A 26432-nucleotide genomic window follows, 5' to 3' on the forward strand; every position below is an offset into this window, starting at 1 on the left:
ACATAACTAAGTAATAATTGTAGTTCAATGCATAATTATGTAAACTTTTAGTGTGTAAATAAACTAAAATTTAAATAAGTTACTAGCGCTTGCAAACTTGAAAAAAAAGAAATCTTAAGGTTTGTCAGGCCTTGTCGTCAGCATCATCGTTGTTTTCGTTAGCGCGAGTTGTGCTTTGTGGCTGTGGGTATATTTTCAAATTTGTCTTGCCTTATCACCGCGTGAATTTTCGATGCGTATTGCATTTTAGTTACTAAATACGTTGCATTTATTTCAGCATGCTTACGTGTTCGCGTTTGATGGCGTCATCATTGATACCTTGTAGTTTCAGCGTTGACACAGCGAACGTTATCCGCCCGGCTTTCGTTATTTTAAGTCGGCCTTCAATTAATTGCGAAAACATTGCTTAAAGTCGTTGAAATGACTTAATACGTTTCGTTGTGTCGCAAATGTGATCCGAGGCGTTGCCATGTGTGTTTTTACAAAGCGCGCAGAAGAAGTCTCCTTCCGTTGAAATTTTTCGATTGCGAGTTGTTGGACGCGTCGTTGATTCCCTAACTCTGAGACGCGATCTCTTAATTGCACACAGCAAGAGAACGCGCCCCGACTTCTGCAACGCGCGTTTTACATTCATTCTGTTAATTAAAACGACCAACGTTGCTTACGCACTCGCAAAATGCACCGCGGACGACACCAAACTCTCACAGAGAAGCCACAACTACAGGGGCAACTTCTTCGCCAAATTTGACAGCAATCTGACAACCACCCCACCCCAAAGTCTGGCATCTGGGGTATAAGACGCCAAACAGAACCTCGCCAGTTCTTGATCTTTAATTGCCTATACAGTCCCAAATTGTAGCCTCATGCGAGACATAGCGCGGACAAATGATGCAAAGTAGCTTCTGATGGGGATGGAATATTATCCGAAAAGTTTACTTGCAATATACTTTTTTTGGATTCGAAATCGGCAGTAGTAGTAGCACATCATCTGCACTAGTGATGCTCCAGTTACAGATGGCCGATTCGAGACAATTAGAGACATGTTCAAATTTTTTCTATTTAAAATTTTGCACTGATATATTTTTCAATCACTTCTACATTTGGGTGAAAAACGATTTTTTTTTCAGGCTTACAGAAAATAGGATTTAATAAGAAAGCTGTGAAACCCAGTCAGTCTTGGCGTGATCGGGAATTAAAGCACATATGCCCTCGCTTTGAACAAAGGAGGACCTTAAGCTCCCAGTAAATGCACTTGTGGTGAAGTAGAAGTGACATTATGCATTTTATCTTTGTCATGGTGGCTGCAGAAGTGTGCTCTGTTTCAAATAAGCAGCCCTGCTCTGTGGAGGTAGAATAGCTAAATGTTGCATTGCCTGGGAAAAAATGCCAGTGGCTGAATATTGTAACAATTCATTTCTTTTACCATTAATTTCATCCATCATAGTCTGGCATGATGCCAAGCCAAGGAGTGTTTCCAGTATCGGCTACTCACTGAGACCCATGAAAAGAAATCAGTAGATTAATTTTCACGCGTCACCGCAAATCAATCCTCAGTGCATTATGCGACTCCAGAGCTTTGTTTTTTAGAGACATGTCCACTCATCTGCATCACTTTACGTCGGTATCATCTCAGTGCCACTCTAACATGAGTTCATTTTGCTCTGCACTTTTCAGGGCTATGTTATTCGCATATGGAGATTTTGAATTACTAGTTCACTTGCACATATTGCTATCATTATAAATTCTTGTCTGCATAGACTCACCCAGGGCACTACTGTATAGACATTGTGAAGCATGCTAGAAGCTGTTTTTGTGAAGCCTCTTGTTTGAAATCATTACTTTCCCAAACAAAACCAAACAAACCTGTTAGTCAATTGTCCCATAATTTGCATTCTTGCTATTGGTTCCATGCCTCACGAACAATTTTGCTGGGAAACATTGAAAAGTTGGCTGCATTTAGCTGATGACACATCTGCAGTGTGTTGTAATGTTGCATGTGTGAAATTCTGCCATGAGAAACAGGCATGACCGATTGTGTTCAGGTGTTTATGTCCAGTGAAGAAGGTGCACTAAGGGCATCACAATAAGTTTTTTTTTCTTTGCTTCTTCTGTGCAGGAGACTTCAAGCCACCATGGCAGAGGTGCCTAATGAGTTCCGCCTACACATTCCCCCTATAGATGCGATTTCATCGCTCTACTTTGGTCCCAAATCAAACCAGTTTCTTTTAGTGTCTTCATGGGATAAAACAGTGCGCCTATATGATGTGGTTAGCAACACCATGCGTGCGAAATACAATCACAGGGGTCCGGTGTTGGACTGCTCATTCCAGGCAAGTACAGGCAGTCTTTTTCTCTGTGAATACTGTGAACATGTGAACCAAATGTTGTTACACAGCATGCAGCAATGAATGGGCTACTATTTTTTTTTTTTTTTCAAAAAACGGGTGAAAATTGCTCGCTTTACCCCCGTTTGGCAAACATGGTTAAAGGGGCTGACTAGGCACCTATCGGGACACGGTCATTGGCTGGTTTCATGATCACAAAAAACATCCTCAGTAATACAACCTTTCTCTGCAAAGCTTTTATGCTGATTTATTGTCTTATCTAGATATTGTTTGCCGAAACAAATATTGGTGCGTATGTGTAGCAGGAACTTTTCGGGCTAACGTGAACTATTTATGTTAATTGCTGTGGTAGCCGCTGGGCGGCACTACATGTAGAAAAATATGTTGTCACTAGTGGTCTGCGCATTATACTTTGAGTAAATCTGGAGAGATAGACTCCATTTCGAGCAGCGTGTAAACATAAAATTCTGCGTGAAGCTTGGCAAGACAGCCACACAGGCGTATGAGTTCCTTCGTGACGTTGACGGCAATGAGACATTATCGTGGGCACAAGTTTTTGAGTAACTCGAGAGGTTCGTTTTGGGGAGCACGTCGATGGAAGATGACACAAGGCAGGGGCGCCCTGCAACCTCAAGGAATGAAAACAATGAGGTTTCATACAGCAAAACTGCACTATTGCAGTCTGTATGCTATCACATGCTCTCAACATTAGTGAAACAACATGCTACTAAATTTTGCGTGAGAACTTGGGGAAACGAACGCTGAATGCAGGACTTGTGCTGGACTCTCTCACACTGTACTAGAAAGACACGCGGGCATCAGAGAGTGCTGATTTGCTCTCCGATGCAGAGAAGGATGCTGCATTCATCGACAGAAACATTGCTGAAGACAAAGCAAGGTGTTTTCAATAAGATCCTCAAACAAAAGTGCAAAGCACCGAACGGCAGTTAACAAGCTCTCCGGCGTCAGGAAATGTGCGGCTATAGAACACCTAACACAGAATATGCTGATAATTATTTTTTTTTCAATGCCAGCGGTGTCATACACCAGAAGTTTGCTTTACAAGGGCATGCACTGAATGAGCAGTTATATGAGCAGCCTTAAAGATGCTCCACATTCTACAGAAAAAAGCGTTACGCATCACGTACAACTTAGGCAGAGATCATTCTCCGCACAACTTTTCCAAGCTCCTGATATCCCAATGGTTTTCAGAACTTACAACTTGGGCCTTGTTCTTTGCTATCACTATGAAGTAAAGAACAATATTTTAATGCTGGCCGATTTAGTAGAGTTAGCTGAATATTCTTCTTTGTATCTTTTATGGTTCATGAAAAAAGTACGAAACAAGAATACCATGCGCAAACTACGGGGCCCAGATGCTACAAATATCTTTGCCCTCTGTATTAAACCATTTATTGCAAAATGGTTTTTGTATTTGATCTTCCAGGCCTGTGCTGCATGCTTTCTTTGTGAGATAACTGAAATGTCAGTTTTGTGCTTTTTTTGTTGTACTCCTTTTTTCCTATATTCTGTGTACGTGTAGTATTCTTTCAGTGACTATGCATAAAAATAACAAATGTTTTTTTTTTGTGCTTTTATTTGCGCATGTCAGTTTTTTTATGCTATCACTGCTTGCTGAACTGTAACTGGCTGGGAAGCCTAGTCAAGCTCGCAGGAGCTTTTTTTTTTCTCATGCTTGCTTGCTGAAGTGGAAAATAAAATGATTGATTGATTGATTAATATATCGACATGCTCCAACACATGCTTGATGTACTGCGACACTGTCGCCCTGATGCATGGGCATCTGGACAATGGAGCCTTAACCACGATAACGCTAGGCTGCACAGTGCTCTCAGCGTAACAAAATTTCTTGCCAAGCACAGCATTACTGTATTTCCCATCCACCATACTCACCTGACTTCTCCCCATGTGATTTTTTTCCATTTCCTTGTGTGAAGGAAGCCCTAAAAGGTTCCCCGCTGGTGCGTCTGTGCAAGCAGGCGTTTGGTGTGTAGCACAACGGACCCGAGCTAACAAGAGGGTTTTGACTCCCTCCCACGCCCAGCCGTGCGTGGCTTTGCTGTGTCCGGGGAAAAGGGGATTCGGGGGGGGGTGAGGGGGGTTGAGCTGACGCTGGGTGATTGGACCTTTAAGGCCCCGCAACAGAGGCATCACACCCCTTTGGCCCCAGCTTCACGTAGATGGCACCCCTGGGCTGACCCAACCAGGGGAAATTGGCAGTCGCCTTTTCCTATCTCTCTACTACCTACATCTTTGTCTTTATCTCTCACTTTTTATCTGTCCTGCCATCTTCTTTTTCCAGTTTTCCAATTTTCTGGCGGCGAGGGTTAACCCTGTGCAGTTACCCAACCTTGGGTAGTTATATTCGGTTATAGCGGCGATGCATGGCTGGCGTCTCGAAGTGTTCACTGCTCAACCTTGTAGCGTCCCCTTGTTGGGGTAGGTGGTGGGTGGCCACTACCGCCACCGAACTGTACACAATCTGTATGGCCAACTTTTTCCCCCTCTCCCTGATTGCCACCCGAAAAGGTGGCACACCGAAAAACCGTTTCTTTTTTCCAAACCAAAGCAGTCCTTCCCCAAGTTTCATGTCGTGCATACTCAGAAAGAGAACAAAACAGTCCGAGCAATCTCACCTTTTCTTGTCTCGAAAACGCTCACCGAAGCAATCCGCCCAGGATATCGTGTAACGAAGTTGGGAAGCGGCGACCTCCTTTTGGAGGTTTGCGACAAGGTCCAATACGACAACTTACCTAAACTCGTAGCATTGGGGATGTCCCAGTCTCAGTGGGACCACACAGGTCAATGAATACAGTTCGCGGGGAGGTCTCTGATGACGACCTGCTTGGACTGTCCGAAAGTGAATTATTGGAAGGCTGGCAAGACCAGAATGTAGTCAAGGTCCAAAGAATAATTATAAGACGACACAAAAAAGAAACACCCACAAAACACATAATCATCACCTTTGGTACCAGTGACTTACCTGATTCAGTGTCAGGCCTTATGTGCCAAACCCTCGCAGATGTGACCCATGTCCAAACCCTCGCGCTTTGGACATGGTCACAAAGTTGCAGAGGGCTCATTACTTGCGCGAATTGTGCATCCAACGAGCACGCATCAGATACCTGTACCTCAACAACATCATGCTGTGTGAACTGTGAAGGAGATCATGCTGCCTGCTTGAGATCATGCCCAATCTGGAAGAAAGAAAAACAAATTCTTGAAATTAAAGTGAAGTTCAATCTGTCCTTTCAAGAAGTATGTAAACGGTTCTCCATTCATCAGTCCAGTCCCTCCTTCGCCGATTTGACCCGCCGGGGCGCCGCGTCGTATCTTTCCGTGCCCGGAAAAGTCGCACAGAGTGAGACTGCGGGCGCGCCACAAGCGCCCCCGGCTTGAGCAGCCAATACTGCTACGCCACCTAACAAACAGGGCCAGCAGACTCCCCAGTCTGCCGGACCTCCGACCACTGCAAGTGCAGTTAGGTCCGGAAGTTCTGTGAATGTGCCTGCCCAGCAGGCACCATCCACCACCTCACAAGAGGCAATGGATACAAGTACGACTACTCCGGCACCCTAGATGCCGAAGGAGAGGCTCAGCTTTTTGGAGCGCACTAAAAAAGAAAGACTACGAATTACAGGGCCTCCTGAGGACCCTGTAACCTAAGGGAACACCTTTATACACACAGCACCACACAGATTAAAAATGCCACAAATATTACAGTAGAACGTCAAAGGACTGCTGAGAAGCCTCGATAATATTCAAGAACTTTTACACAAACATACACCAAAAGTGCTGTGTGTTCAAGAGACACACTTGAAACCGAAACACGCAAACTTTCTTAGTTATTACGCTATGTTTCGAAAGGATTGGAATGATGCAGTCGCATCATCCAGTGGTGTTGCCATTATTGTGGATCCAGGAACTGCCTGTACACATTTACCACTTCAGACATCTCTTGAGGCAGCAGCCGTCTGAGCCGTTATCTTGAATAAACTGGTCCCAATTTGCTCTATTCATAAACCTCCTCAATACCAGCTTAGTAAACGAGAATTGCAGACGTTAATTGATGAACTTCCAGAACCGTATCTTCTCCTTGGAGATTTTAACGCACATAGCAGTCTGTGGCGTGACTCGCGCTACGATGCACCGGGTCGTCTGATTGAACGTCGTCTTTTTTTCTCTGGCGCGTGTCTCCTCAATAGAAAAGAGGCAACATATTATAGCCTCGTTAACCATACCTACTCGTCATTCGACCTAAGCATTGTATCTCCATCGCCTCTTCCACTACTTCACTGGAAAGTCATGAACAATCCTTTTGGAAGTGACCACTATTTTGTAGTTCTAAGCTCAGCAGCACCAAATGAAAGTACTCCACAGGTTCCCGAATAGCTGATAGAAAAAGCCGATTGGGACCAGTTTTACAAGACTGCTAGCTTAAGTTGGACAGACATATGCGGTTCTAGCTTCGATGCAGCTGTACAATACTTTACTGCTTTTGTTATTGAAGATGCAGCTAAGTGCATTCCACAAACATCTGGACTGGGCAGAAAACAACGAGTCCCCTCGTGGAACAGCGAGTGCCGCAATGCTCGCAAACAACAAAAAAAAGCATGGAGACTGCTTCGAGACTCACCGACCGCTGAAAATTCTGTCAATTTTAAGAACATCAATTCCCAAGCCAGGAGAATGCGTCGACAGGCCAGGAGGGAGAGCTGGCAGAGGTTTTTATGAAGAATCAATACATATACACATGAAGCAAGAGTCTAGAGAAAGGTCAGTAGGGTAGTAGGACAAGAACCAGATCCTCTTCCTCTAGTAAACACACAAGGCCATGGTTTGGAAGACCAAGCAAACTCCCTTTGTGCACACTTCGAACTGGTCTCCAGCTCATCCCATTACAGTCCAGCGTTCCAATGATATAAAGGAAGAACAGAAAAACAAAATAGAACGCAAATCCACAAACAATGAGGCATACAATGAACCTTTCGTTTTAGCTGAGTTACAAGCATCATTAAACTACTGTAACAAAACCGCCCCAGGCTCTGACCGTATATTATACGAAATGCTCAAACGTCTGCCTCCCAAAACCCAAAATGCTCTCCTTTCTTTGTATAATGCAGTTTGGTTTTCTGGTGAGATTCCTTCCACCTGGAAAAAAGCAGTCATTATTCCGATTCTTAAACAGGACAGGGCAAGGACCCATCTTCAGCATCAAGCTACAGGCCCATAGCATTGGCGAGTTGCCTATGCAAGGTTTTTGAAAAAATGCTGAACAGACAATTGCTGCATTTCCTTGAAACAAATAACCTGCTTGACCCATACCAGTGCGAGTTTTGAGAGGCTAAGTCCAGTACTGACCACGTTGTCCATATCGAGGCACAAATTCCTGATGCTTTCATTCATAAACAGTTTTTTCTGTCACTGTTCCTCGATATGGAGAAGGCCTATGACACTACGTGGCGCTTTGGCATACTCAGAAACCTGTCACACCTAAGTGTGCGGGGCAGAATGTTGAAAATAATTGAAAGCTACCTGTCTAATCGGACATTCCGTGTTCGTGTGGGCACTGTGTTGTCCCATACATTTGTTGAAGAAACAAAAGTGCCGCAAGGAGGGGTATTGAGTTGTACACTTTTTATAGTTAAAATGCCTCGTTATCCCACAAAATATGTTTTACTGCACATATGTTGATGATGTGCAGGTCGGTTTTAAGTCCTGTAACCTCTCAGTGTGTGAACGTCAGGTTCAATTAGGTTTGAACAAGGTATCTCAATGGGCAGATGAGAATGGTTTTAAACTGAACGCGCACAAGAGTACCTGCATCTTGTTCTGCCGAAAGAGGGGGGCGTTCATCCCGATCCCGAGATGGACCTGCATGGTCAACGTCTGTCTGTGAAGACCGAGCATAAGTTTCTGGGCCTAATATTAGACACAAAAGTAACCTTCATCTCATACATCAAGTACTTAAAAGACAGGTGTTTAAAAACGATAGGTGTTTAAAAACGATGAATATTTTGAAAGTGTTATCACAAACTTCGTGGGGCAGTGACAGGAAATGTCTGATGAATTTATATAAAAGCCTCGTACGCATGCACCTAGATTATGGAGCTATAATCTATCAGTCTGCGACACCATTAGCCTTAAAGATTCTCGACCCTGTCCACCATCTAGGCATCCGCCTCTCTACAGGTGCTTTTCGAACTAGCCCCGTAGAGAGGCTGTACGTAGAATCAAATGAATGGTCGCTCCACCTGCAGAGATGTTACCTGTCTTTTACATACTATCTCAAGGTTAATGCTGATGAGGAACATCCCGCTCACTCCACAATTAATGATCTGTCTAACTGTACCTTGTTCAATAACCGTCCTTCGCTGAGACAGCCCTACTCACTTCATGTCAGGAGGCTCGCGGAGGAAACAGCTGTGCCACATTTAGAACAGCGTTTGATGGCTCCAGCAGTATATCTGCCACCATGGAAGTGGCAAGTCATAGACTGCAATCTATCTTTCATGGAAGTCACTAAACCTTGCACCTTCTGTACATATCCGCACGCACTTCCTCGAACGAAATCCTACTCAAGTACACTTGCCCAGAATTTTTCACAGATGCTTCGAAGTCTCACACTGGTTTGCCCTATTATGCAGCTGTTGGCTCATCTTTCTCCAACTCCGGTATTCTGCACTCTGAAACAAGCATCTTCACAGCAGAGGCTCATGCGGTATCTGTGGCTGTTAAGCATATTAGGAAACCAACTACAACGCGCGGTAATATACACAGATTCGCTGAGCGTAGTGATGGCTCTGAAACTCTGCGAAGACATAAAAATCCGGTCCTTGTGTCCTTGTACTCTCTATTATGCACGATCTATGCTCCTAAACGACATGTTGTAGTCTTCTGGGTGCTGGGGCACCGCGAAATCGCTGGAAACGTCTTGGCGGATCAGCTGGCCACATCTGCTTTAAGACAACGCTGGCGCCAATACGTCTGTAGCTGTCCCTGCGCTTGATCTGAAACCACTTCTACGACAAGAGCTCAGGGCATGCTGGCAGCGCCTATAGGATAGGCAGACAGAAAACAAAATGCATGTTGTCAAACCGAGAATTGGAAATCGGCCAACAGTATCCAGATCACGCTACACACAAGTCACACTTACAAGACTACAGATAGGACACACACACTCGACACATTCATACCTTTTGTCTGGTGGCGATGCACCATTGTGTGAGAGATGTGGAGAACCGCTCACGGTTCTGCACATCCTCGTCCAGTGCAGTGATTTGAATTCTCTCAGAAGAAAGCACTTTTTATATCCCTACCGACAACAGATACCCTTGCACCCATCAATGTTCATCGGTAGAGAACCCCTTTTCCCTCATAAATCGTTGCTGGCGTTTTTAACAGATGTTTGTACCTTTAACGCCATATACCCAGGCACTCCGTAGCACGATCTCTGAAGAGAGGTCGCGGCCACAGTGGCTGCATCTCAGTCATTGTCCTGCTATTACGACGTTTCACCATTTAGTATCATTGCACATATTTCACGTCAATTTCATGCTTTTAATGCTTCTGTCTTTTTACCCGCGCTAGCACGAGAAATTTTAAGGCTCTTTTAAAGCCACCTAACATGATCATTGTTCGCATCACTTGTCGACTGACCTGGCGCTCTTTGGCCATCAAGTGGCCCTTGCGTCGTAAAACACCACACATCATCATCAGCCCTAAAAGGTTGCTAGATGGGGAGAGTGGAAGCCATTTAAGATGCCACGACGAAAGAGCTGACAGTCTTGCCATAAGAAGCAATTTCGAACTGTTTCCAAAACCTCACGAAGTGTTGGCAGTTATGTATAGACTGCAGGGGAGACTATTTCGCAGGGGTGCTGCACAAATGATTTGAACGTTAAACTTTTTTTTTAAGCCTCGGAAGTTTACGGACGAAGGTTGTGTTTATTTTGTTTGTTTCAAGTTCATTAATTAAAAAGAGTATTCACATCGATAGTTTTTAAATATTCACATCTCTTTAAATTAAAACACTGGAAAAGTAACTATTTTAGTACTTCCAGTCTGATCAGCAGTTGTCGGTTTTACAGAAGCACTTGTTCTTGGCCTAGTTTGTGCTAGTTAATAATCATACAGCACAAAAACACAAAACACATATACACAGTACCGGTGGTCTACCTTTCTGTGTATATTGTGTTTTTGCACTATACGATGATTATTAGTTGCTTGTTTATTTGTTTTCTCCTATGCTGGTGTGAGGTGGCACACAACGTACAACACCTATAATTATTTCAAACACTATATGCTGAGTTGGTCGCTTGTCTCTTGCTAAATCCACTACGACAGTACTTACAATGCTTGCCATTACTCTCTTGGTCTCTTTTATGCCTTTTTTGTCCGCTTTGATTTCCTGACATTTATATCATAATTGTTACACTGCAGTTGAAAAACTACAAATGATATATCCGATGCCTTTCTTGGCTACATAGACTGTTGGTTTCATTATGTTGTGTCCAACAATGCTGCTGAAATTTTGCTTTTCAGGACGCCGTGCATGCCTGGAGTGGAGGCGGTGACTGTTTGGTCAAGTCCTTTGACTTCAACTGCAGTGCAGAGACTGTTGTTGGAAGGCACAGGGACACGGTGCGATGTGTTGAATTTTGCTCTGATGTCAACGTGATTATCTCTGGCAGCTGGGACTCAACTGTGAAGTTGTGGGATCCCAGATCACCAACTTGCGCTGCCACATCCTTGCAGCCTGACAAGGTTTGTTATTTTGTACACATATCGTCTGTGTACTTCTTCTCTGTTGTGTTTCGTTTTTTCGCGCCCCGTATCATCATGAACCAGCACCAACTCGCCCAACTTTTCACTTTACTGACATATAAAAGAAACTTTTACTTTGCTGTAGGAATTGGCAGGGGCATTATGCTGACCTTTCATGTCCATTATTTTGTGATGCCAGGTGATTGGACCTTTAAGCTCCCCCCCCCCCCCCCCCCCACCTGGCAGAGGCAACAAAGTTTTTTGACCCCGGATTCATGTAGAGTGCACCCCTGGGCTGACCCACCCAGGGGAAATTGGCAGTCACCTCTTACTGTCTCTGTCTCTCTACATCTTTATCTGCTACTTTTTATTTGTCCCCTCATCTTCTCTTTTACATTTACTTCATTCATTCATTCATTCATTCAGTGTTCATTCAGATAAATGAAAGAGTGCCTAGGTTCAAGGGACTACCTCTGCCTGATTAAGGTCTCTCCACCCATTCATTTGCTCTTTTGCATTGGAACACTAGATATAAATTTACTTTCTTACATTGAATGAGGGGACACAAAAATCAAATTAAAAAAGTATAACAGATGTCGAAAGACACGTTTTAAAATAATGCGTTACAGTCGACTAACTTGCAGTAGCAAGATAAAAAAAAACAATATAAAAAAACTGCCACCATGAGAAATTTTTAGACAGAATACTAAGTATTACACAGAACTACATTTGAAAAGAAAATGAGCAATTTTCATACAATATACAAACCTAAGAAAGATCAATTCCAAATTTTCTGGCAGCTATGGTTAACTCTGCGCAAATAGCCTATCTGGGTCCAGGCACATTGGGTTATGGCAGTGTTGTATGGCTGGCGTCTGCAAGCTTTCAGCATCCGCAAACTTGTAGCATCCCCTCGTCGAGCTCCGTGATGGGTGGCCGCCAACGCTGCTGAACAACATACAACCAGCATGCATAGAGCATTCCCCTTGCTTAGTGATCGTGCCTCCTCAAAGTGGGTACGCACCGAAGACGAATTTTTTCAACCAGCCAAGAGAAATATTTTCTCATTTCCATGTAATACACTATGAGAAAACTAATAAGCAAGCCACAAGTGCATCACCCTTCGTAGTTGCCAGGTGTCTTAACAGAAACTCTCCGTGCCAGGTACAAAGTTACGAAAATGTGCAGCGGAGATCAGCTTCTTGAGGTATGGGAGAAAGACCATTTTGAAAAGCTGTAGTCTCTTACAACTTTTGGCGACACACCAATCAGTATTACGCCACACAGGTCTATGAGATCAGCTCGTGGGGTAGTATCTGACGCAGATTTGCTTGACCTGACCGAAACTGAACTTCTGGAAGAATGGAAGAGCCAGAACGTGACTGACGTGGAATGGATTAATATCAGAAGCGACAATAAGGAAACCCCAACAAAAGCAGTTGAGCCCGCTTATAACGAAGCTGAGCCTGACGAGGCATCCGTTAGCTGTATGCCGAAGTTCATGGTAAATGAAACACAGCTTATAAAAAAGTTGCGAGTGAATACACAAATTTCATTGCCCCAAAAAGTCGGTAACGCACGTGTTTCGAAGAGGGCCTAAGGTCTTTCCACCCATTCATTTGCTCTTGTGCATCGGAACAAAAGATATAAATTTCCTTTCTTATTTTGAATGAGGGGACACAAAAATCAAATTAAAAAAGTATAACTGATGTCGAAAGATATGTTTTAAAATAATGCGTTACAGTCGACTAATTTGCAGTAGCAAGATAAAAAACTATATAAAAAACTGACACCATGAGAAATTTTTAGGCAGAATACTAAGTATTACACAGAAATACATTTGAAAAGAAAGAAAATGAGCAATTTTCATAAAATATACAAAACTAAGAAAGATCAATTCCAAATTTTCTGGCAGCTAGGGTTAACTAGCAGAAGCGATAAGGGCGGTCTAGAGTTATTTCAAACGGCAGGCCTCATGCAGCTTATGCCACGCGCCAAGGGCCGTAGCATAAGCTGCATGAGGCACTGACTCCAAAGTTTCGTCGTCCGATTCCTTCAAATCGCTCTTGCCGCGTACTTCATTCACAATGCCTTAATCCGTGCACGGTTCCGCGGTGCCGGCATCATCATTGGCCGTAATGAAAAACCATCGCAACAGATGTCCCACCTGCTCTCCCATGTCGAAGTCGACGCGTTGCCACAAATCGCTGCCGTAGTGGTTCTGTTCGGAAGTGTTTGGCTCTGCATCGGGCCCGTCGTCGACAAAGTCAGCCTCGTGAAAACAGTTTCGCGCGTATGTAGCCATCACCGCCGCCCACGAAATATTCACAATCTCCACATCTGAATAGCGGGACGCCCGAAGAGGCAAGTTGGCTGCCAGGTGGTCAACAGCTATGATCAAGCACTCCGCAATGCGGCACCTAACGTGCGAATTACGTCCAAGCCAAGCGGTCCCACTTCCAACATTTTGTTGAGCGGCAGGAAAAAGCGTGCAAGGCCTCCCGTCCGCCATCTTGATCACACACGCGCACACCAAGAGCGAGCAAGACGCGCACACGCGACACAGATGCCAGAACGCGCGGTACATCTCTGGGCCCGTTTCTAGTCCGAAAACGAAACTTCCGAATTCGAGCCAGCGTGGCTGGCATTGCGGTGCGGTGGAGACGGGCGAAGGAGTTGTTATCAAGAGAGGAAAGCAGAATTGCAAGAGAAGGACAAGGAGTTTCAATAGGATGAAGAGAGGGGAGGATACGGCGGGAAGGCGACCTTGAACAAACGGGAAGGAGGCAGGTCGGATAGCTTGCTTGAAAGGTCCGCGAAACATGCGCGTAGAAAAAATTGGTTCGAAATCTGCATGTTACACTGCAAATGTAGTCGAAAGACGATAGTCTTGCGTCTGGGGTGAGTGAACAAAACGTTTATTTGATGTTCTGCGCAAGAAAATCGGTGAAGGGTATTCTGGAGGCGCTGCGTTAGAGTGCCTCCAGCGTGTAGCGGAGGCGAACGAGCGCATCGAGGCACGTTAGACACAAGTGCCATCTGGCAGTTATTTTCGAAAACGAAGGCGTGCAGCCCGTGGAGAAAGATGCGCGCCTGTCTCGGAGGTGATGAGATGTATAACGCAAAGCGACGGGCAGGTGCCACCACCGTGACGTCGTAGCAAAGCGTTGGAAACAACTTTTTGAGCATCGCGTTGCACTGTCAGCGCAGCGCGCTAAAACGCTACATTCCTTAGAGTTACTTGTGTGTGCCTCTTCTGGTATAAAGGCAGACATACAAAACTTCGAAGTATTGTTATGGCACCTCAGATATGCGCAATAATTGCTTTTTAATTGACAATCGCACAACTATGAACGCTTAACCTTGAGCAATATCGGTGGGCGCTGCGAATGGGGTTGGCCTTTCGATGCCGTTTGAGCTATCATTAGGGTGGACAAACAGACAAATGTACAGACAGACAGACCAAAATTTTTTCGTCAAAGGTCCCCAAGAAAGATTATCGTCTTTAAAACTTGAAAGAGTTCCTGCGCGCGCAAAGCACGGCCGCCTGGATCGGCGTGCGTGGCTGTGTGCAATGCATCGGCGGCCGTGGTCAGAGAATCGTTCTGGTGCGCCAGTGGATTTACGGGGCCTCACCGACTTCGATATGTCGCGATTTTTTCCGCGCAAATGAACAGCTGTTCTTACGCTTGCACACGCGTGCGGAGGGCACGCTGAGCCAAGTGCGAAGTGAGCGAGAACAGGTCTTAAGGGGGAGGCTACTTTGGAGACCGAATTTTTTTATTTTTGAAGATATCTGGATAAAACTTTCAGGGGTTGTTCACTACAATAAAACTAGCACAACTGCTAAGTTTCACGAAGCTGTGTTTCTTAGTTCCAGAGTTATTGAGGTTTAACTGGGTGCTTCACATGGGTGCCTGAGGAAGAGTCGTGAGAAATCTCAGGACATAGTAGAAAGCTGAAATTCATTGTGGTCATTCCTTGATAGCTATCCCAGGGCGCTACAAAGCCATTTTTTTTAATTTCCCCCCCCCAAAATTTTCACGCAACTTTGAATTTGATGTAACCAGTAATGACCAGATTCATCAAAAAATTAATTGTTTATTATAAATTAACAGCACCAATTTTCAAAAAAAGGAGCTTGTTACGCCCTTGCAAGGTCATTCAGGAACAGAATAAAAAAAACGGCACACAAATCTGATGAACGGTTTTCGAGTTCTTGCTTTCCTCAGCACCACAACTAGCAAAAAAATTCGTTCTGAGAAAACAGGCCGAGAAAGTTCAAAACACGTGTTTTCTTCAAAAAGCTCCAGCACAGTAGCTAGAAGTGTCCTGGCGCACTCTTTTCTTCTTTTGCCTGGCCTCCATCTTCTCTTGGTGTCTTTTAGAATTCTTTTTTAGGCGTAAAGCGTCTTTTTGACGAGCTCGCTGGATGGCCAGATGACCTGGTTGAAGTCCAATGGAGTCCGATATCACTTGGGTTGCTTTGCAGCAGCCGGCATCGTAGCGCAGCACTGCTTCATGCAGTGCTGTTTCTACCGCGATCAAGGATGAGTGTTGTTCCTTCGGCATCAGAGACCACAGAATGGAGTGGAATGATTCTGATGCATTTTGCGTCTTCGCTCCCAGGCAGCGCTTAAGAAGCGACTTTTGTGACAGTCTTTCGTAGATGGGCAGCATAGCTGCAGCGACATAGTCCGGTAGGCTGTGTTTATGTTTTGGCTGTGGCTCACGCTTTGCCTCTGCAGCTCTATGGCGGCACCACGATTGAGCCCCCTCTGGGCAAAGTTCATGGTGAGGGTCCTGGTCAGTCGATGTGACGTGGTGATATGTTGCCATCACTGCACGCTGCATGGCTGTTAGGTCAGTTGAATTGTTTCTCAGGGCCCAACCATAATATCCTGTCAGCTTTTCAATGAGGGCTTTAGTCAGCTTCCCCTTCCCACTCAGTGGCTTATCACTTTTCTGCACAATGTTTCGAAGAGCACTTCCAATCCTTTTCTGAACATGGTTCAGACATTCTTCTTTTACAATTGGCACTAGCCCGTACACATTCTCTTCTGTGAGGGCAGCGAAGGTACGGCTGTCTCCGTCGGACACAAGAGTGGTGTACCGCAGGCCATGCTTGGATACAGACCGCCCAAAGAGAGTCAAGCCTTATTTGAGTTGTCCTTATTTTCCCTGTGTTTTTGCGCTGCGCTTTGCAAGTGAGTACTATGAACCAGCTAGCCCAAACCAAAGTACTTCTCGAGCAAATTTCTTATACAATGGGCCCTTTCCTGTCAAATCATTTTCGTTCAGATCTTGCCATTGTATGTGCCAACATCATCATGGAAACCATATGCCAATCCAGGAATGTGTCCTACTGCATCAAGCAGAAGCAGGTTTCCAAAGAAGTGCAATGTCTGTTCCGTGTTGTTCAGCATTCCTGGGGCCACTGCAAGCGTCTTTGTAAGATTCTGAAATTAGAATATTGGCGACAAGTGAGGATGTTTCAGGACTGGTCAGCACTCTTTGTCTCTACTGTCCTTCTTTTCCCCATGTTTTTGCGCTGCCCTTTCTAAGTGAGTACTATGAACCAGCTAGCCCAAACCAAAGTACTTCTCGAGCATCACTCATGCTGTAACTCGTAGCGCTTTCTTGTACGATCCGAACCTGTTCACTTCAATTATCTTTTCTTGACTCGTGGTGGTAGTTAAGCTTGCCACGGTCTCTTCGTTGTCTTTGTTGTCATCATTGTCAAATACTATCGTGATGTCATAATCAGGCTTTTGTTTTTCGTTCTTGATCCACGTGGAGCCTTTCCACCATAATTCACTGTTCAGCGAACGTTTCATTTTCGTGCCCCTTGTCATCAAATCCGCAGGATATTCATCACCTTTAGCATAGCTCTGTATATTTTTGTTGGACTTGCTCTTGGTTTCTGCCGTGTGGTTGTGAGCAAACAGATCTTTTGTCTTGTTTGACTTTATCCAGCATAATGCAATTCGAGAGTCAGTCCAGAATGTAACGCTCCTTATTTTCCTGTTGAAATACTCAGTTATATGACTGGCCAATCTGACTGATATGGTGGCAGCCAGCAACTCCAGTCTTGTTAGGCTAATCTTTTTGATTGGAGCGACTCTACCCTTTGCAATGATTAAGCTGGCTTCATTGCTTCTATCGAAGTATTCTGTTACAATGGATGCTGCTGCTTCATACGTCATTGGACTTGCATTGGAGAACACGTGTAAAGTCAATGCTTTTATTTCAGCTTGCCTGTTGTTGTTATAGGATCTGCTAATGGTGAAGTCATCGAAGTGCTGAAGCTCCTCTGACCAGTCCTTCCAAGCTGATCGGTGCTGGCTTGGTAACGGGTCATCCCATTTCAGTTCCTCTATCCAAATTTTCTGCAGTAATAATTTTTCTCTAACTGAAGGTGGTTTTAAGAAACCTAAAGAGTAGTATAGCCTTGCCTTAGCTTGCAAAACTTGTCGTTTTGAGAGTTGTCTCATATCCATGTCCTTTCGCCATGTAGTGTCGGGAAAGCTCAACACGTCGACGAAATTCTATTTCAGTCCCAAAATATTGATTTGTCCATCTTTTCTGATTTTGCAATCTAAATCTCCTCCTTCTCCGTCTAATAGTTTTCTCAGTTCAGCGTCATTTGTAGTCCATTTCCTTGAATTCATTCCTGCACTACGAAAAATGTCCCTTCTTTGTACAGCTTTGACGATGTTGAGTATTCGTCGGCTCCTAGTAAGACATCATCGACGTAAATTCCTTTTCGGAGTTTTGCCACAACTGCAGGATGTTTCTTTTCGAATTTATCCAAATGTCGATGAATTGTTGCCGCTAAAAGACAGCTACTTGGTGTGGTGCTGAAAGTTACCCTCGTCATTCTCAATGTTTCTTTTTATCTTCGGATTTGACATATCTTCCCTGGGTATCCTTTCCCACCACAGAAATTGCAGGGTGTCGCATTCATTTTTGTGTATTCCGATCTGTAAAAATGCTTTTTCCACATCGGATGACATGGCAATCTTGTGCTATCGAAAGTTCATCAGCAAACTTGTGATGTCGGGGTTCAGGTTTGGCCCATTTTCTAAGTTGTCATTCAGGGATTCCCCTGGGTTCTGGCTTGATGATGCGTCAAAGACGATCTATACTTTTGTTCTTGTTAGGTCTTTCTTGATACCTGCCTGCTGCAGCATGTAGTAAACAAATTTGTTCTGTATATCGAATCTGGCAGCTCCTTCGACCTTTTCTGCTATTGCTTGCTCACAGGTACTCTTGGATAGCTTTGTCCTAGGCTTGGAGGTCATCTTTATCCTTGCCTAATTTCTTTGTCACCTGGATAAGCCTCTTCTCTGCAATGGTGTTATTGTCGTCCAACGTTACGTTTTCCTTCTATGGTAGCTGCACTTGGTATCTTCTTGTTCGGAACTCCATTGTTTGTTGGACGTAATCTAGCACATGGTCATCGCTCAGCTTTGTTGCTGGTTTCTTCTTGATTCTCACGGTTTCCAAGTCTCAGAATATTTGTAATTCATCAACGATCGTGTCTGACTTGGCACTGACCTTGAGTACCATAACCGTCGATGATTTCAGTGATATACAACGAAGTTCTACAGCACCTTGTATTATCCATACAAACACCGTTTATATCGCCATTACTTTTGGATGAATCTCACGAATGTGACCAGTGACTATGGTCTAGTAATAATCTGCTCCAATTAATATTGAAGTTTCCAGATTTTTGCTTTCATTGCCCATCTTCTTACTGTCATCAGCCAAACAAATTCCCATTGATCTTGCTTTTTTGTGTATTGTCAACGATGGCAATGGTAGTGTGTAGCAGGATATAACTTCTATCTCCAGCATCTTAATCGTGACGTGTTCCGATGTAGGGTCCTTTTTCACGTTGACTTCGACGACCTTCATGTTGAGTTCCATCTCTCCTCCTCTAAATGATCCAACAGTGATCCTTTCGGATCTTTTTACTTTGCACCCCAGTTTTCTTGACAGTCTTGTGAGAATGAATGTCCTCTGGCTCCCTTTGTCCAACAGAATCCATGCGTAGCACCCGCGGTCTTCTCCTTCTGTCCACAGAAAGGCTGTCTGCAGTAGTATGCATTTGTGCTCTCCAGCCTGCTGTGCGTGCATGTTGCAGGACTTGCTGGTGTCTTACCAGTCAGGTTGTGTGCTGGTACGTATGTGCTTACCACTGCCGTTTTGCTGTCGAGCTTAGTTTTCTGCAGGCGCACGTGGTCGACACATGGATGTCGCGTGCCTCCCCTTGGATGTCTTGCAGCGCACATTAACATAACACATCTTCGCTGTGTAGAGAGGTCTGGTGCATCTGAAGCACCTTCGCTCCCGCTGCAAGGCTTCTTTCTTCTGTTCCATCGTGATGCTTATTCTGCAATCTTCTGTGTAATGTCCAGTCATCTCACAGAAGACGCATTTTTTCATCAAGGTGCTTTGAAGCGTATATGTTCTAGTCCGTTTCATGCTATGCGGTGACTGGGTAACGTCAAATTTTCCTTCACTAGCTTCTACTTTGCTGTGTATATATATATATATATATATATATATATATATATATATATATATATATATATACACACACACACACACACACACACACACACACACACACACACACACACACACACACACACACACACATATATTTAAAAACTCTATAATATCTTTATAACTGTGCATGCTCTCTTTTGACGTTGAGTCCGACTCCGTCGTTGCTGGTCTGTTGGCACCTTTTTCTATCTCCATCATCTCAATTCTCATGTCCACCGGTGGTGCAGATTTCACAACAGAAGTTATCACCGTAGCATAACTATCCATTTCCACTCCTATCGACTGTGTGTTCACTTGCAACTTCTGGAAAAGTTTCTTCAATTCATCTACATCTTTGGGACTCTTCACTGCTTCCAAGTTTGCTAGCTCTTTTATGTATGTCCCTCTTAAGTTATCTTGTCATCTGAATATTTCTTCAAAAGAGTGACTGCATGCTCGTAATTCTGATCAGAAAACTGCAAACCTTCAAATAGGGACGCAGCCTCTCTACTGAGAGATTCCAGAAGGTAATTAAATTTCTGACTATTCAGCATGTTCAGTCTGTCATGCACTGATGTCTCAAACTGATGCCAAAACATCGGCCACGCCGTTTTTAAAGACTTCGACGCAAACATTTTGGTCTGTCTGTCTGTACATTTGTATGTTTGTCCGCTTTTAACAGTACTCTAAAAGGCATCAGACGATACCCCAAACAGCCGGCCCCATCCGCAGCGCCTATCATTTTTGCTCAAGATTCAGCGTTCATACTTGTGCGATTGTCAATTGAAAAGTGATTATTGCGCATATCTGAAGCACCATAACAATACTTCAATATTCTGTATGTGTGTATTTTACTAGAAAAAGCATACATTAGTAATTCTAAGGACCGTAGCGTTTATCACGCTGCGCTGACCGTGCAAGGCTTGCACAAAAAGGCAAGTGTTTCCAACGGTTTGCTAAAACGACATGGTGGTGGTGGTACCTACCCATCGCCTTGCGTTCTACACCTTATCACCTCCGAGACGGGCGCACACGCCGCGCGCTTCATTTTCCAAGATAACTGCCAGATAGCGCTCATGTCTCACGTGTGACGTGACTTGTTGCGCCCGTTCGCCTCCGCTGCACGATAGAGGCACTCTTAATGCAGCGCCTCCAGAATACCATTCACCGATTTTCTTGCGCAGAATATCAAATAAACGTTTTGTTCACTTTCTCCAGACGCAAGACTATCGTCCTTCGTCGACATTTGCAGTGTAACATGCAGATACAGGGCGAATTTTTTTTTTTTCCCCCATCAAGCATGATCATCTCAAGGCGTGGCAACTTAAGCTCTAGCGTCTCCGAGATGTGGTTAGTACCTTGCACAGACCTCGCCTGTCCTCTCACAATTCTCGTAGTCAGTTGCATCGCTTCTACCAACTCTCGTAATCACTCCTCTTCTTTGTCGTTGCGGTGACTATCTTCATCTCATACTGCAAAACTTTCAAATTCTGCCTCCGCATCTTCTGGAATGAGCGGTTCCATCTGTTGTTAAGTTGGCTTAGCTTCTGTGACATGCTCTTCATCTGGTTTAGAAGCATCATTAGTTGCGATCTATCAGCGTATTCTTCTACTTTATCCGTTTCGCTTGTAAGCATTGTCACATTATTTGTAGTGTCTTCTGCTTCTTCGACAGGACCTCTTTATTCATGCTTAAAACTTGTTGAAAGAGCTCTTGCCTGTGTATGTGCCTCGCCAACAATTATCGGTCGTGGTTCTTCCCGCGGTGGTTTGTCATTGAACCAGACGCAGCTTTTTGTCTTAACAGAAGAGGCCTGTTAAGAAGTTCGTCTTAAACAGTTTTCATTTTGCTTTCTCTTGTTCTCCTGAATGCCCCCATCAAGACTATAATGTTCATGGCACAGAATCCCCATCGTTGTTGGTCGCTGCGAGAGTTCGTCTTAACGGAAGAGGCCTGTTAAGCAGTTCATCTTACGCAGATTTCTTTTTATTTTTTTTTTTTTACACTGAGTCTATGGGAAACCAAACAAACATGTGTTGTTCATCTTAAGCAAGAATTCGTCTTAAAGGGAGTTCGTCTTAAAGGGAGTTCACTGTACGTATACTTCATTCAGCATTTTCAAGCAACATATTTGGGTGTACTTGGCTTGGCTTGACGAACAAATGATCGTGGTCTCTTCACATTCGTCTGATAGGGAGTCTACTGTACTGTAAAATCTCAAGCAAGTGCTCACCTTGTTGCGAAAGATAATCGGTCAATATTGAGATGGGTCTCCTGCTTGGTCCTAGACCAAAATGCAATATGACGGAGAAAGAACCTTCAAAAATTGTACACCTGTGCTTCTAATCAAATGCTGCATTAAATATGCAGACATTTACTGTTTTACAGGCCGGGGGCGGAGGGGGGATTCTCGTGTGAAAGTTGTGTTATGACTAAGAGAATGAAATTTTTCAAGTGTTTTGGCATTTGTAACAACTCAGCATGCAACCCCGAGGCACCGCTCTGTAAAATACTAAGAAATTCTGCACGTATCTAAAAGCATTGAAGACATATCTAATGGCATTAAAAACTCTCAGAACCTCTGCTGCGGGATTCCATTGCGAAGAACAGGTTGAAAGAAAAAAGAAAGATGGCAGGAGGGAAGGGAGAGTGCATGTTCGGTCATGTGTGCATATTTCGAATCTCCCGAAAAGTGGAAGGGGGCTCTTGGTTGTTCACTTGAGTGGTATTTTACAGTAACCTGCCCTATATTTTCCTTGGCCTGGTTTTGTCTGTTGGATCTCATTAATGCTCAACTAGAACAGCTACACATTTTGCTGCACAACTCTAGTATGTTTTGCTTGAGTGTAGTACATTATTTTTTGCTCTATAAATGCTGGAAATGATTAACTTCCTAAACCTTTTCCTTTTTTTGTAGGTGTACACCATGGCTGTTTGTGGTGACAAGCTGATTGTGGGCACAGCCCAGCGAAAAGTGCTTGTATGGGACTTGCGAAACATGAGCTATGTCAAACAAAAGCGAGAGTCCAACCTCAAGTACCAGACACGTTGTATTCGCTGCTTCCCAAACCAGCAGGGATTTGTGCTGAGTTCTATCGAAGGTAGGTTTGTCGCCCACATCATTGATCGTTGCCATTCTAATGGTACTACAGCTGTTAGTTTACTACTGTAATTTGCATCATGAGCATTAGCCCACCAAGGCAAGTACAGTTTGTTGAGTAATCTTTTAACTGTCAGTATGTAGAAACTGTACCAAAATCGATTCACTCAATATGTGATCAGGACTTCTTAATAATTTCAACTGCCACACGCTGCTTCTCAAAGCAGCCTGTGGCAGCAGTTGAGGCACCTATTCACTTGCACTTTGCCCGGGTTCATAGAGTGAAATGGCCCTGTCATTTTTTCCATTTATCAGGGTGTGCACAAGTCCTTGAAATCTTTGAAAACCCTTGAAATTGAAAATTTCATTTTCAAGGCCTTTGAAGTCCTGGAATTTCGTTACAGTCCTCGAAAAACTCTTGAAATTGGGAATTTTAGCTGGGTTCAATTGTACGACTCAAAATTCACAGCAGTTGAGCATTGTACTGGGCAAACTTCATTCCTTATCGTGTTCCATGACAATGCGATTTCGAAATCAGGCATGGTCAAACAGCCTGTATTAGATTGGAAAGAAAAAGGTATGCATACTTGGTTTGGCTTTGGTTGGCCATAAGCCGTAAGGTGATGGCCACAATGGTGCTACAGCATCTTGAGCTCTCCAGAAAAAAGAAAAGTTGTGTGAATGTGCTTATTGCAGTAGACTACGATTAGGGTTTGAAATGTCTTCTTTTTGCTTCACACTTAGTGGTATACTTCAGCAAACTTTTAAAAAAAACAATACATCACACTTACTAGCCTCAGTCAGCTGCCTAGCGCAGTCCATCAGCCTGCGAAAGACTGTGAAGGTTAAGACTGATGCAACTTGATAGCATTAACACGCAAATAGAAAAAAAAGACTGAAAGACCTGCCCAGAGCTTAGAACTTCTAGTCTAGTGAAGCTGTGTAATAAGTGAACTGAACATATTGTTGTTTTGCACAGCGAAATTTGCCATGAAAAACAATTGTGCTCCTTAAATTTAAATTTTTGGAAAGTCCTCTAAAGGTCCTTGAATTTTTCTCTTGTAAACCTGTACAAACCCTGATTTATGTATGCCATATGACATCTTCGTGCCGTACAATTTAGGTATTTCTCCTGTACACTAATGTGTTTGCGTCTTTAAAGAAAGCACATTGTCTTCAGTTTCAGTCCTGATAGACTGAACGTCCTGACAAACTGAATCCATTCTCTTGGTTACCCGACATACCATAGACGTTCCATCCCATCATGTTCACAGTCGATATATTTATCTTCTCCTGCCCCCCCCCCTCAGAAAGCTGTCTGCACCTAATGTGGTTTTGCACTGCCTCCAGGGTTGGCTATATTGCACGCTTTCTGCAGCTCACGTGGTTGTGCACTGCCTATCTGGTCAGGCCACCTTTGACTATGTGACGATGTCATGTGAATACGTCGTCTTGTGACATCACTATGCACGTCGCATATGTTGGTGATCTGTGAAGTAATATGGTGACCTCATAACAAGATGATTTTTTGCATCATGCGTGTTATCACTTATCGCATTTTTGGAGACATCTAAGGCTCTTTCCTTAGTAAAGCTTTCAGACGCATATCTCCCCATGAATCCTGAAGGGATTGGGAGAATATGGCGCATTTAACTGGAGTTTCATTTACTAAGAAAAATTTATAAGAAAGTAGCAGCCAAATACAAAGCCAGCCAAATTAGAGACTTTTTTTTTCTATTTACGAAATTTCTGTTTACCTATACTGTACTATAATTGTTCAGCAAGGAACGCAGAGGTATTGTTAAAAACAAGGTAAAGCACCAGTCTAGTGTGAAATGTTGGTGCTAGTGATTTTTTTTTATTCAGATTTTCAAACAGGCTGGTTGCCTGTTTAAAAGCCAGTATAGAAAACCTGCTTTGCCATTTCAAATGCATGTTCTGATGTTAAAAAAAAATAAAGATGTTGGTGGCTCATTCAGTGCATCTAAGTGCTCTTGTGCACATGTGCTTGGGAACTTTCCTTTTGGCTGGAATATAAACCATCAGTGTGTTGTGCTGCGATTTTGTGTCTCCTATTGCTGAAGTTTAAAGCACGCATGTAGGAGCAACAGACGCTCTTCTATTCAAATGTCTGTAGTATGCTTTAGGGGAAGCTGTTTAAACTACAAAAATATATTTGGTCACTTCTAAATACAAGACTTGGCTTTTGACGGTGTGACAGTAGAGTACAACAAGCACCGAGATATCGATGAGCCAAGACATGCATTCAACAGCTCTGACGGCACGAGTCATAAAAAAACATGTCAACAGAAGTTGAATGTAGGTTACAGAACTCTCGAAGGATGTTTCTTCCTGTGCCATTTAAAGTAGTTAATAAGTTAGGACAAATGGTAACAAGGATCAGAACTGAACTTTCAAGTTCATTTTTTCAATGCTTTGAAGAGAAATATAAACGTGTTTGCCATTTATCACGGTGCTAAATTGTTTTATTTCTAACAGGACGTGTAGCTGTTGAGTACCTTGACCCAAGTCCTGAAGTTCAAAAGAAGAAATATGCATTTAAGTGTCACCGCATCAAAGATAGCAGTGGCATCGAGTTCATCTATCCAGTGAATGCCATTGCTTTCCACAACCGCTACAACACATTTGCAACAGGTGGAAGTGATGGACATGTCAACATCTGGGATGGGTTCAACAAGAAGCGCTTGTGTCAATTTCACAAGTATCCATCAAGTGTTTCTGCGCTGGCTTTTAGCCACGATGGCTCGCTACTGGCGATCGGTTCATCATACCTTTACGAGCAGGGCGTTTTGGACAGCAAACCTGCAGATGCCGTCTTTGTTCGTCGGGTCACCGATCAGGAAACTAAGCCGAAGTAACATTCTTGTAGATGGCTTAGCTTTCTTTTTATATGTGGCAAAAAATAAATATGTCTTTGTAACATGTACATATCGTGTGCATTTTAACAAGTTTGTTGCATTTTTTTTTTCTTAAAGGGACTGCCAGCTGATTTCTCAAGACCTATTTCTTTCCAGGGCAACCCAAACCTAGCCCTTCATATAGTGTTTATACATGCAGTAGTTAATTGCAAAAGCACGTAGTTAATTTACAAGCAGTATTTTTCGATCTGAAGGGCTCTAAACACAGATGTACCTTTCCTCCAGCAACGCTGAGAATTGATAGCGATGCCACCAGCCCTCCTTGCGACTTGGGAAAGCTGTCATCGTTTTGCTTTCGCAGGAGTTCCAGTAAATATGCATAACAACCTTTATTTTTCAAGTGTTTTAGAAAATAACTAGCTGTTACAATGGGATGGTGTGGAATTATACACCTTCCCTGTTTTTGTGCCATTTTGCTCGTGCCTGCGCCCAAGGTTGCTTGTGCCTGTGTCATGGGTAGCTTGTCGCAGCGTCGCTACTTTATACACGAGCCAAGCCAAGTACCCGGAACGTCACTACTGTGCCGAGTAGTAGTGAACGTAGCAAAAATATCTCACTCCAAAATCTTGGCGACCTGGAAATTGCGTGCAGAGTGGAATGGGGTACGCTGAGAAGTTGCTGAAGATGCACTGATGAGCAGTGGATCATTACGTCACATGAACTTCAATGCATACTACTAATGCAGGCCTATAGGTACATTT

General features: G+C 43.7%; 1 protein-coding gene across 1 annotated transcript; it reads left to right on the forward strand.

Annotated features, from left to right (window-relative positions):
- The first annotated feature begins 125 nt into the window (after positions 1 to 125).
- Bub3 (mitotic checkpoint protein Bub3) lies at positions 126 to 25739 on the forward strand. Its single transcript, XM_037426689.2, has 5 exons — positions 126 to 183; positions 2117 to 2330; positions 10911 to 11132; positions 22610 to 22793; positions 25292 to 25739. The coding sequence occupies exons 2-5, from the start codon at positions 2133 to 2135 to the stop codon at positions 25669 to 25671; spliced, it is 984 nt and encodes a 327-aa protein (XP_037282586.2). The 5' UTR covers positions 126 to 183; positions 2117 to 2132; the 3' UTR covers positions 25672 to 25739.
- The last annotated feature ends 693 nt before the right edge of the window (positions 25740 to 26432 follow it).

The sequence above is a fragment of the Rhipicephalus microplus genome, chromosome X, assembly GCF_043290135.1.
Source record: "Rhipicephalus microplus isolate Deutch F79 chromosome X, USDA_Rmic, whole genome shotgun sequence".
NCBI lineage: Eukaryota > Metazoa > Arthropoda > Arachnida > Ixodida > Ixodidae > Rhipicephalus > Rhipicephalus microplus.